At 45.5% G+C, this 12,180-nt stretch overlaps 1 protein-coding gene across 9 annotated transcripts in view; it reads right to left on the bottom strand.

Moving 5' to 3' along the window:
* Positions 1–385: 385 nt before the first annotated feature.
* Positions 386–12,180, bottom strand: part of ZFP1 (ZFP1 zinc finger protein) — a 54,975-nt gene continuing 43,180 nt past the window's right edge. For 5 of the 9 annotated variants that reach the window (XM_066243028.1, XM_066243030.1, XM_066243029.1 and 2 more), the window contains 2 exons: positions 6,083–6,209; positions 386–3,662 (listed from right to left, as the gene is read on the bottom strand). In XM_066243028.1, coding sequence (XP_066099125.1) covers positions 2,584–3,662; positions 6,083–6,209 — 1,206 coding nt within the window. In that variant the 3' untranslated portion in view covers positions 386–2,583. Of the gene's footprint in view, positions 3,663–6,082; positions 6,235–12,180 lie in introns of all 9 variants that reach the window. The other 4 variants (XM_066243033.1, XM_066243024.1, XM_066243025.1 and 1 more) reach the window with 2 other exon arrangements.

Below are 12,180 nucleotides of genomic sequence, written 5' to 3'. Positions count from 1 at the left end.
TTCCACTGGAATTAATGGCAATTATATTTTTGACTTAGGGGAATTCTATTCTCCAGGCCCATAGTCATATATAAATGCACCCACACAAAAGCAGGGTCACAGGGACCAGAGGGACAGCTGTCAGAGGGAAGGGGAATGAGGGGATGGGATCAGAGAAGGTGAAGGGATTAGTGAAATTATATATACATAACACATAGATACAGATAACAAGACAGCAAGTCCTAGAGGGAAGGGGGAGGGAGTTGGGGGGGGTAATGGAGGTATAAACAGGGTCACGGGGGTGGGGGTGGGGGGTGAGGGAGTTATATTCAGTGAGACACTTGAATCCATGTTAACACAATAAATTAAAATTAAAAAAACCCCAAAAAACAAATACACCCACACATACAGTTCTTAAATCTTTATTTTACAAAATCTGGTATATACGTAATTTGGTATATACTCTCCTCTTGCTACCCTCCTCTGCCTGGAGGTGTTGCTCCTACATTTTCTGTGGACCCCATCGTCCATGGTATGTTTCTGCCACAGTTTATTCAGTCATTCCCTCACCGATGGCTATTTACAGTTTCCTTCTGTCCTCACCAAAAAATACAATATACATTGATGAACAGAACCTTAAGTACTGGCACTTTATTTTTTTTGCTTAGGGATAGGTTCCCAAAAATGGGACTGCTGGGTTGGAGAGTATATATTTTCTTAATGTTAAGACAGTCACAGTGATTTCCAAGGAGGCTGTCACAATTTACATTCTGACAGCAGAGGGTAAAATTAATCTCCTCTGCTTCCTTGCTGTTAGCAGATCAGACGACAACTTAAAAAGACTTAGTGAATGATGGATGTTCCAGTAAATTTGTTCATCAAGTCAGTCATATTCATATAGTCACAGCATGTCAAGGGTCTTCAAGAATTAATTTAAAAAGCCAGTCCTGGTTTCCATTTACAATTCTAGTGCATGATATGTGACTGACAGTAAAGAAACTTATGAATCTTAAATCAAGCCTAAAATGGTATATCTGAGTTATGCAAAGATAAATTTTTGTAGGTTAAAAAATATATGGAGTGATTTATAAAGCTGCTTGTGAACCTTTAAAGAAAAGGTATAGCTTATGCTAAGTCAGATTCCAAAGGGAAATGCTTGAGGTTGATGATAGAACTTAGGAAAGCAGAAATGCCTCCCTACACAGAACACTGCAAAAACTAAGGACTATTCACATGGAAATGAAAAAACAGCAATAAGACATGTGACAGTTTCTTAAATTATTTTTCCTTTTAAAGTCTCTGAAAGTTAACTAACATTTGTGCACTACACACACACACCTACCGTTTCTTACAAGACAATTCATATAAAATAGGAACAAAACACACAAAAATGCAGGTGGTTTCTGGGTTATACAACCACTGGTAACTGACATGTCAGCTGCTGCAAAATGACAGCAGCAGGTCCAGGTGGACGGTCTCCGTAGCCCATTTCCATCTTACATTATTCCGTACAGCCTTTGCACACTAACAGCCCACAGCTGCCTCCTCTTAATTACCTGATCTGCATATTTCTGTAATGTTCCTAAAACTTCAGCAAGCCCAGAGCAGGTTAAAACTTGAACATTGCTTTCCGTTTAGAAAGCAGCTGCTCAGTAACAATGGTTACACCGACTTCCGACACCAGCACACAAAGGAGAAACGTGTTACATGCTACTTTAGACTCTGTTCCATATTTCATCTGGAATGCATACTGAGTTATAGAGAGACTGAGAAGAACATGCGTGATATTTAATATGGAAAATCTTGTCTGATGTGTCCTAATTATTACAGAGGACAAGAATTTCAAACTTCCAATGACTGCTCAATTCACATGTGCAGATCTAAAATATGTATTTTTTTTTAAACACGTTTTTAATTTTTTTACAGAGACAGAGAGAAAGTCAGAGAGAGGGATAGACAGGGACAGATAGTTGAAAAGCATTAATCATTAGTTTTTCGTTGTGCGTTGCAACACCTTATTTGTTCAGTGATTGTTTTCTCATATGTGCCTTGACTGGGCCTTCAGCAGACCGAGTAACCCCTTGCTCAAGCCAGCGACCTTGGGTCCAAGCTGGTGAACTTTGCTCAAACCAGATGAGCCTGCGCTCAAGCTGGCGACCTCGGGGTCTTGAACCTGGGTCCTCTGCATCCCAGTCTGATGCTCTATCCACTGCGCCACCGCCCGGTCAGGCCTAAAATATATTTTTGCATTTTTTGTCGCATAATCACACATACAATCACTAAATTCCTAGGTACTGTCTATAGATCCTTTCTGCTGCTTCCTAGACTATTTCATTCTTGAATAATTCACTCAAGATGTTAAAAAGCTCAATGCAATATAGTTGAGTACGTCTATTTACAATTGGATATATTCTGATATGTATTCTTTAGTTGGGTATCACATCTAAATCTCAGTATATGATCTCAGGGGACCCTGTGGTACACATTTTTGAGCTAACTGCAGCTTAGTATGAATTCCCAAGCTCCTTCAGTACCTTAGGGGGGTTCTTCCCACTGGGAGGGCTCTGGTGGAAGGGTTTTGCACAGTGTGACCTGGTTGCAGTCTCAGGCTTTGTCACTTATGTGAACTCGTAGGTGGACACTGAGCCGGGACTTCCGGCTGAAGGCCTTCCCACACTGAGAACACTCATATGGTTTCTCTCCCGTGTGGATTCGCAAGTGGAGCCTCAGAGTTGACCGCTGGCTGAATGTTTTGCCGCATTCCGTACACTCGTAGGGCTTCTCCCCTGTGTGAGTCCTCATGTGTATGATGAGTTGCGAGTTCTGGATAAAGGATTTCCCACACTCGCTGCACTCATAGCGTTTCTCCCCCGTGTGAATTTTCTGATGGATAATGAGGTTTGATTTCTTGAAGAAGGTTTTTGCACATTCATTACACTCATAGGGTCGCTCCCCTGTATGAATTCTCTGGTGTGTCGTGAGCTCAAACTTCTGGGCAAACGTCTTGCCACAGTCACTGCATTCGTATGGCTTCTTGTCCATGTGTGCCCTCTGGTGTACGATGAGGTTTGACTGGTGGGTGAAAGCTTTTCCACATTCCAGACATTCAAAGGGTTTCTCCCCAGTATGAATTCTCTGATGTTTAATGAGGTTTGCCTTATGGGAGAAGGTTTTCTTGCATACGTTACATTCATAAGGTTTTTCTCCAGTATGTATTCTCTTATGGCTCACAAGGAGTGACTTAAAGGAGAAAGCCTTGTCACAGTAATTACAAATGAAAGGCTGTACCAAATTTCTAATTTTCTGATGTTTAAAAATGGCTTCTTTGTGGCCGAAGGCTCTTCCACTTTTGTTATATTCAGCAAATTCCATTCCGGTATGGGTTTTCTCTTGCTTTAGATAGAGAAGTGCTTTTCCAAATCCATTATACTCATCAGCGTGCTTCCTTATATAGCTATTACTGTTAAGGAAGTCTGAACTATATTTCAAAGTTCTCTCATATAAGTCGTATTTATAGGGCACTTGTCTTAAAGAAACAAAGTCGGTGCTCAGATTGAATGATTTTCCAAAGAGGTCACTTCTGTCCTCAATTGGGGTTTGGTTCTTAAAGATGATGAACGGCCCCACCTGCTCCTCGGGGTGCCCGTGCTCCGTCTGTGCCTGCGCATCAGCCTTCCACACCTCTAGGGGAGCACAGGAAACACGGTCAGCCCCTCACTAGCATGGAGGATGCGCCGCCGCCACGTGTCCCACTGTGGGGCTGACGTTTTAGTGTGAGACCCAGTCTGCCATTATTAAAAAGTCCCCAGGAGCGTGTCTGGGAGTGCAGAGGTTGCCGGTTCAATCCCTGGTCAGAGCAGATACAGGAGCAGCTCAATGTTCCTGTCTCTCTCTCAGAAAAAAAAAAGGTCCCCATTGCAAATTTTTCCTAGCTCTTAAACTTTGAAAGAAAAAGCCTGTGGTCAAAAAAAAAAGGGAGAAACTGACAATGAATATGAATAGCACTGCCAGATTATAAAGTGACCTTAAAAGGGGGGTAAGTGAAATGAAAACTAAGGGTAGCAAACAGGAAACATGACGTGGGGAGGCTGGCAACCCAGGGACAGGAGGGTCGGCATGGACACGTTAAAGAAGAAGACATAGGCAGACTGGAGATCAGCAACCCGACTCTGCCTGAATGACTGTGGTGGCCAGCAGCTCCTCTCCTGCCTCTAGGCTCTCCCCTCCCCTCCACACACCCACCACGCGCCTCCCTACCCCCTACTGCAGCATTTCTCAGTTTTGCAGAGACTGTCCTATTGCAGAGCTCCAAATCCCTAGAGCTGTGATTTTTTAACTGGTGTGCCACAAGAATTTTTAAAACATGCACTACCCTTGACTATTTAGTAGGGGACACTGACCTTTTTCCCTTAGACTATCAAATTTAAAAATGACAACAGTCAGCACAACAACAGCCATCCTGTGTGAATGAATCAAAATTAGACCTATTTTTTTTCTCAGACTGGCAAAAATATATTTTTTGGTATGCTGTAGAATTTTAGTAATTAGTTTATGTGTGCCATGAGATAAAAAAGGTCAAAAATTGCTGTTTTAAAATAAGACTTTTATAAATGAATGGCAAAATCCAGAAACTCATATATTCTGTAGGAAATGTACAATTGATCCAAGAAGCCATGATCCTTTTGATAGACTCAATGCTGCTATTCAAGTTTTTGGAGAGAGAATGTGTTTTCATCATTATATTTTATTTTTTCTCTTTTAACATGCTTACCTTCTTCCCCAGCCAACCTTATCCTTACTGTAATTGGAAGGGATCTTAAGAAACTTACCCAGCCTCTACCCCAGGGGTCCCCAAACTACGGCCTGCGGGCTACATGCGGCCCCCTGAGGCCATTTATCCAGAAGGGGCACCTCTTTCATTGGTGGTCAGTGAGAGGAGCATAGTTCCCATTGAAATACTGGTCAGTTGGTTGATTTAAATTTCCTTGTTCTTTATTTTAAATATTGTATTTGTTCCCATTTTTTTTTTTTTTTACTTTAAAATAAGATATGTGCAGTGTGCATAGGGATTTGTTCATAGTTTTTTTTATAGTCCGGCCCTCCAATGGTCTGAGGGACAGTGAACTGGCCCCCTGTGTAAAAAGTTTGGGGACCCCTGCTCTACCCAGACAGCCTCACTGCCCTCTGTGCATTACTGGTCTTTGGCCCTTGTGAGCCGCAGGCTGTCTGCTTCAGGGACCAGCTGCATCCTGGACAACATGACTTGTGCACTGGAAAAATACTTCCCTGAGGCCACTGCCCCAATGACTGTGAGCTAAAATACAAAACATTCGGACAACCAAGGCACTCAGGTCACTGGTTTGCAGCCATCTCTAAAGGTGTAGGGAATTTGAAAAAAAAGTCCTAACAATATGTCAAAGGTACCAACTCATTCATAAACCTTGGGATATTATTTCTAGTGCTCCTCCTTCCACAGTTTTCCTAGAAAGTTCTAGGGGTGAGTCTACCTTTGCCAGTCATGACTCCTGTTGCTTTTATAACTTTCTTTTTTTTTAGATTTAATTTATTCATTTTTAGAGAGAGAAGAGAGAGGGGAGAGAGAGAAAAGGGGGGAGGAGGAAGCAGCATAAACTCCCCTCTGTGCCTTGACCAGGCAAGCTCAGGGTTTCAAACTGGCGACCTCAGAGTTCCAGGTTGACTATCCACTGCGCCACCACAGGTCAGGCCTGTTGCTCCAACTTAAAAATCCCACCTGGTTTGATAACACCAGACAATTTGCTAACAGAATGCAGCTCCTCTCTCAGTTCTAACACCTGAAGCTGGAGGCCAAAACCATTTAGTAACTTATTTATTTTTAAAGTGTGATTTAAAAAAAAAGTTATTGATTTAAGAGAGAAAGAAACAGGAACACTGACCTGTTCCTGTATGTGCCCTGACTGGGGATCGAACCAGCAACCTCCGTGCATCAGGATGATGCTCCAACCAGCTGAACTATCCGGCCAGGACAACCATTTAGTAATTCAGAAGCTCATAATTTCTGGTAACTGAGAAGGGACAGACACATGACCAGGTAAACACGAGTCCCCCCGATGGCTGTCCTCACCCACTGATAGTAAGTTGCTGTAGTTCTCCAGCATCACGTCCATGTACAGGATCCTCTGGGACGGGTCCAGCTGCTCCCATTCCTCCTGGGTGAAGTCCACAGTCACATCCGTGAAGGTCACTGATCCCTGAAATGGCATACTACTATTCATTCTGAAATGAGGAGCATATGGTAATACAGAACAGATAAAGGAAAACACTCAGCAGGTAGCTCCGTGTCCCCTCTGCAGACGTGTACAGGAACACAAGCTGCCTTGTCATAAGCATGCAGGGCTGCACCGGGGTGCTGACGGTGCTCAGAGGTATTGTTTCTGTGATCTCAAACTAGACAGTATTAAAGAATTACGCTGTTGGTGATATTATAAGAACTGTATTTGGACATTTCTGCAATGAGGACCCATCCACAGGGCACCCTGGCGGGTGGGTCTGCAGGAGCCTCTCTTGGGACATAGTCAAAGTTAACACTTTTCTAGTTAATTTTCTTTTTGTATTTTTCTGAAGTTAGAAGTGGGGAGGCAGTCAGACAGACTCCCGCATGCGCCCAACCAGGATCTACCCAGCAAGTCCACCAGGGCTCTGCCCATCTGGGGTATTGCTCTGTTGAGGTGGGAGCCATTCCAGTGACTGAGGTGGAGGCCATGGAGCCATCTCAGTGTCCGGGCTAACTTTGCTCCCATGGAGCCTTGGCTGTGGGAGGGGAAGAGAGAGAAAAAGGAGAGAGGAAGGTGTGGAGAAGTAGATGGGCACTTCTCCTGTGTGCCCTGACCGGGAATTGAACCCAGGACATCCACATGCCGGGCAGATGCTCTACCACTGAGCAAACTGGCCAGGGCTAATTTTAATTTTTGAAGCTTAAATGTGTTTGATTTGTTTTGAAAGCTGTTAAAATGTATTTCTGTCCTGTATTATTTTATCTTTAATGAAATAGTTCGTGCAGAGAGTGGAACTTAAGATCAAGTAGAAGCCTGGGAGCTGAGGACAGGGGCTAGCGCAGGTGGGGTTGGGAGCCTGGCTGCTGGGACCGGGTGGGAGAGGGACTTGGCTTAGTAATGTCTCCAATCAGCTCGCACTGCTCCTGACATCAGCGTTCATTAGCCTGAGGTTTAGAAGACAGGAACAGTGTTCAGTTTCACCCCTGCCCACCACTGTGCTGGGTGGTGGAGATGGGAATGTCCTGGGATGTGCTGGCTTCAGGACCACATTAATCATGGCTCTGAACAACCAGGTGCCACCTCCAAGCTGTGAAATAAAATCTTCAATAAGCATTTTCAGATTCTTTCATTTAGAGCAGGGGTAGTCAACCTTTATATACCTACCGCCCACTTTTGTATCTCTGTTAGTAGTAACATTTTCTAACTGCCCACCGGTTCCACAGTAATGGTGATTTATAAAGTAGGGAAGTAACTTTACTTTATAAAATTTATAAAGCAGAGTTACAGCAAGTTAAAGCATATAATAATAATTACTTAACAAGTACTTTATGTCAGATTTTCACTAAGTTTGGCAGAATGAATCTTTATAAAAACAATTTATTATAGTTAAATCTATCATTTTATTTATATTTTGGTTGCTCCGCTACCGCCCACCATGAAAGCTGGAATGCTCACTAGTGGGCGGTAGGGACCAGGTTGACTACCACTGATTTAGAGGAATGACACCTGATTCCCTGTTCTGCTTCTGCTGTATTTCAGGGAAACCAGTACCTTTAAATTTTGAAAATTTAAATACACTGGAGAAGTTGCTTCTTTTTTACTTTTCCTACTTTCTTCTACAAAAGTCTTTTTTTACAAGCTCTTCCTGGAGTGGGGCAGAGAACTACACCAAACTCATTTTTATGTGATTCATTTTCTAGTGTCGAGGTTGGATGTTTCCTCTCTTACCTGCTGTCTTTTTACTACTTTCTTTCCACGCAATGCTAACTTTTCTACCAATCGATTTAATAAAAATTTTAAAAATGCTATTATAAAAAAAGCAGCAGCAATTGCCTGACCAGGCGGTGGCGCAGTGGATAAAGCGTCAGACTGGGATGCAGAAGACCCAGGTTCAAGACCCCAAGGTCGCCAGCTTGAGTGCGGGCTTATCTGGTTTGAGGAAAAGCCCACCAGCTTGGACCCAAGGTCGCTGGCTCCAGCAAGGGGTCTCGGTCTACTGAAGGCCCGCCCATGGTCAAGGCACATATGAGAAAGCAATCAATGAACAACTAAGGTGTTGCAACATGCAATGAAAAACTAATGATTGATGCTTCTCATCTCTCTCCGTTCCTGTCTGTCCCTGTCTACCCCTCTCTCTAACTCACTCTCTGTCTCTGTAAAAAACAAACAAACAAAAAAAGTAGCAACAATAAATGTATTTGGTCTTTGTCCATAGTTCCTGACTCATAGCTCACCAAATTCCTAAAATTACCTAAGAATTGACAGTGATAAAGGTTTCTGTTAAATGAATGAGGTGACTCTTAGAAATTACATAGGGATGGATGATGGTCGCCATTAGACCTAACCGTGTGATAAAAGGGTTAGAACTTACAGCCCTATGCTGTGACCCTGGGCAGTAGCCAATACAAGGTTCACAAACATCATGGTAAGTGATGTCATTAATCACCATTATGTAATAAGGTCTCCATAAAATTCCACCCGGACAGAGTCCCCAGAAGCCTTTGGGTGAGTGAACACCTGGTGGTGTGGGACAGTGCTATCCTGGGAAACCTTGGAAGCTCCTGTAAGTAAAAATTGACTCGCACACTCCATCCCTTCTAAATCTTTTTCAGACAACCCTTCTCACTCACTCCATCAGTCCTCCCTTTGTCTCCCTTCTCTCATGTCTCCTTCACTCTCTCCCTCACTACTACCCCGTTTCCACTCTCTCCTCCCCTCACTGCACTCCCTCCTTCCTCTCCATTCCCTCACTATCCTCCCCCTTCCTTCACTTCACATTCCTCACTGTTCATGCCCTCAGTACTCTTCACTCCTACACTCCCTCATTCCTCTCCCTTTCATTCCCTCTAATCTCTCATCCTTCACTCATCCCACCACCTTCTTTCATTCCCTCTCACTATTCTCACTCCTCCTTCAGTCTCTCCCTCTTATTCCCTCATTAATCTCACTCAATCTTCCCTCCTACCGCTATCCCAAATCCTCACTGATTCATCCTTCACTCGTCCTTCCTTCCTCTCATTTCTTCTCACTCCTCACTCTTCCTTCTCTCCCTCCTTCCCCTCACTACTCTCTCCTCCTCCACTCTTCTCTCGTTCCTCTCTCCGATTCCCTCCACTGCAATCACTAGTCCTTCGTTCATCCCTCCTCCCTCTTTTATTCCTTCTCACTATTCTCACTCCTCCTTCCATCTTCCCTTCTACTCCCTCCATTCCTTCTCACTACTCTTACTCTTCTCACTCTTTCCTCCTTCCTCTCGCTCTCCCCTCTAAATCTCATCTCTCTTCCTCTTTCCCTGTCCCTTACTCTCACTCTATCTTCATTCCCTCTCATTACTTACTCCTCCTCACTCTTCCCTCCTTCTCTGCCATTCCTCACTAATTTTTCCTTCTGTTCACTCTCCAAATGCTTCTCTCTGCTCACTCTTCCTCCTTCACTCTGCCTCCTTTCTAGCTCCGCACCCCCTCACTAATCTCACTCCTCCTTCACTCTCCCTTTCCTCTCACATTCCCTCTCACTGCCTACACCCACTTCACTCTCCCACCTCATCTCCCTCCCATCCCCTCAATTCCCTCACTCATCCTTCCCTTGTCCCTCCTTCCTCTCCCTCATCCCTTCACAATACTGCCCCTCCTCTCTGCCATTCCCTCTCATTACTTACTCTTCCCTCCTTCCTCTCCCTCATCCCCTCACAATACTCCCCCTTCCTCTGCCATTCCCTCTCATTACTTACTCTTCCCTCCTTCCTCTCCCTCATTCCCTCACAATACTCCCCTTCCGCTCTGCCATTCCCTCTCATTACTCTTCCCTCCTTCTTCTCCCTCATCCCCTCACAATACTCCCCCTTCCTCTTTGCCATTCCCTCTCATTACTTTTCCCTCCTTCTTCTCCCTCATCCCCTCACAATACTCCCCCCTCCTCTCTGCCATTCCTCTCATTACTTACTCTTCCCTCCTTCCTCTCCCTCCTTCCCTCACAATACTCCCCCTCCTCTCTGCCATTCCCTCATTACTCTTCCCTCCTTCCCTCACAATACTCCCCCTCCTCTCTGCCATTCCCTCTCATTACTTACTCTTCCCTCCTTCCCTCACAATATTCCCCCTCCTCTCTGCCATTCCCTCTCATTACTTACTCTTCCCTCCTTCCTCTCCCTCATCCTCACAATACTCCCCCTTCCTCTCTGCCATTCCCTCTCATTACTTCCTCCTCCCTCCTTCCTCTCCCTCATTCCCTCACAATACTCCCCCTCCTCTCTGCCATTCCCTCTCATTACTTCCTCCTCCCTCCTTCCTCTCCCTCATCCCCTCACAATACTCCCCCTCCTCTCTGCCATTCCCTCTCATTACTTACTCTTCCCTCCTTCCCTCACAATATTCCCCCTCCTCTCTGCCATTCCCTCTCATTACTTACTCTTCCCTCCTTCCTCTCCCTCATCCCCTCACAATACTCCCCCTCCTCTCTGCCATTCCCTCATTACTCTTCCCTCCTTCCCTCACAATACTCCCCCTCCTCTCTGCCATTCCCTCTCATTACTTACTCTTCCCTCCTTCCCTCACAATATTCCCCCTCCTCTCTGCCATTCCCTCTCATTACTTACTCTTCCCTCCTTCCTCTCCCTCATCCTCACAATACTCCCCCTTCCTCTCTGCCATTCCCTCTCATTACTTCCTCCTCCCTCCTTCCTCTCCCTCATCCCCTCACAATACTCACCCTCCTCTCTGCCATTCCCTCTCATTACTTCCTCCTCCCTCCTTCCTCTCCCTCATCCCCTCACAATACTCCCCCTCCTCTCTGCCATTCCCTCTCATTACTTACTCTTCCCTCCTTCCCTCACAATATTCCCCCTCCTCTCTGCCATTCCCTCTCATTACTTACTCTTCCCTCCTTCCTCTCCCTCATCCCCTCACAATACTCCCCCTTCCTCTCTGCCATTCCCTCTCATTACTTCCTCCTCCCTCCTTCCTCTCCCTCATCCCCTCACAATACTCCCCCTCCTCTCTGCCATTCCCTCTCATTACTTCCTCCTCCCTCCTTCCTCTCCCTCATCCCCTCACAATACTCCCCTTCTTCTCTGCCATTCCCTCTCATTACTTCCTCCTCCCTCCTTCCTCTCCCTCATCCCCTCACAATACTCCCCCTTCCTCTCTGCCATTCCCTCTCATTACTTACTCTTCCCTCCTTCCTCTCCCTCATCCCCTCACAATACTCCCCCTTCCTCTCTGCCATTCCCTCTCATTACTCTTCCCTCCTTCCTCTCCCTCATCCTCACAATACTCCCCCTCCTCTCTGCCATTCCCTCTCATTACTTACTCATCCCTCCTTCCTCTCCCTCATCCTCACAATACTCCCCCTTCCTCTCTGCCATTCCCTCTCATTACTTACTCTTCCCTCCTTCCTCTCTCCCATACCTCTCACAACTCGCTCTCCTTGACTCTCTCCCTCACACTCTCCTTCTCTTCTCTTAGTACTCACCCTGCTTCGCACTCCCTCCCTTCTCTCCATGTCGTTCTGTCTCAGGACTCTACTCCTCCCTCATTCTTCCTTCCTTCCTTCTGTGATCCCAATTCCTCTCCCTGCTCCCTCGTCCTTCCCTCTCTGCCTACCGCCTTCCATCTCATCCCCTCTATCTACTCACTCCTCCATCACGCCTTCCTCCTTCCTCTTTCCCACTGCCTCTTACTCTTTCCCACCCTTCTATTTACTCTTCGCTACTTCCTCTCTCAATCGCTCTCAGCACTCACTTCTCCTTCACTATTCCCTCCTTCCCCTCTCTACCACCTCTCCACACTCTCACTCCTACACTCTCCACCTCCTACCTCTCCTCTTCCCCTTTCAATGCTCTACTCATAATTGATTCATCCCTCCTTCTCTTCGATTCCCTCACTACTGAAACTTCCCTCTCTCTCCCTTCCTTCTATCCATGTCATTCTACTCAGGACTCTCACTCCTC

Source organism: Saccopteryx bilineata, chromosome 9, assembly GCF_036850765.1.
Source record: "Saccopteryx bilineata isolate mSacBil1 chromosome 9, mSacBil1_pri_phased_curated, whole genome shotgun sequence".
NCBI lineage: Eukaryota > Metazoa > Chordata > Mammalia > Chiroptera > Emballonuridae > Saccopteryx > Saccopteryx bilineata.
Note: the sequence above shows the minus strand (reverse complement) of the source record. Positions and strands in the feature narration are given on the sequence as shown.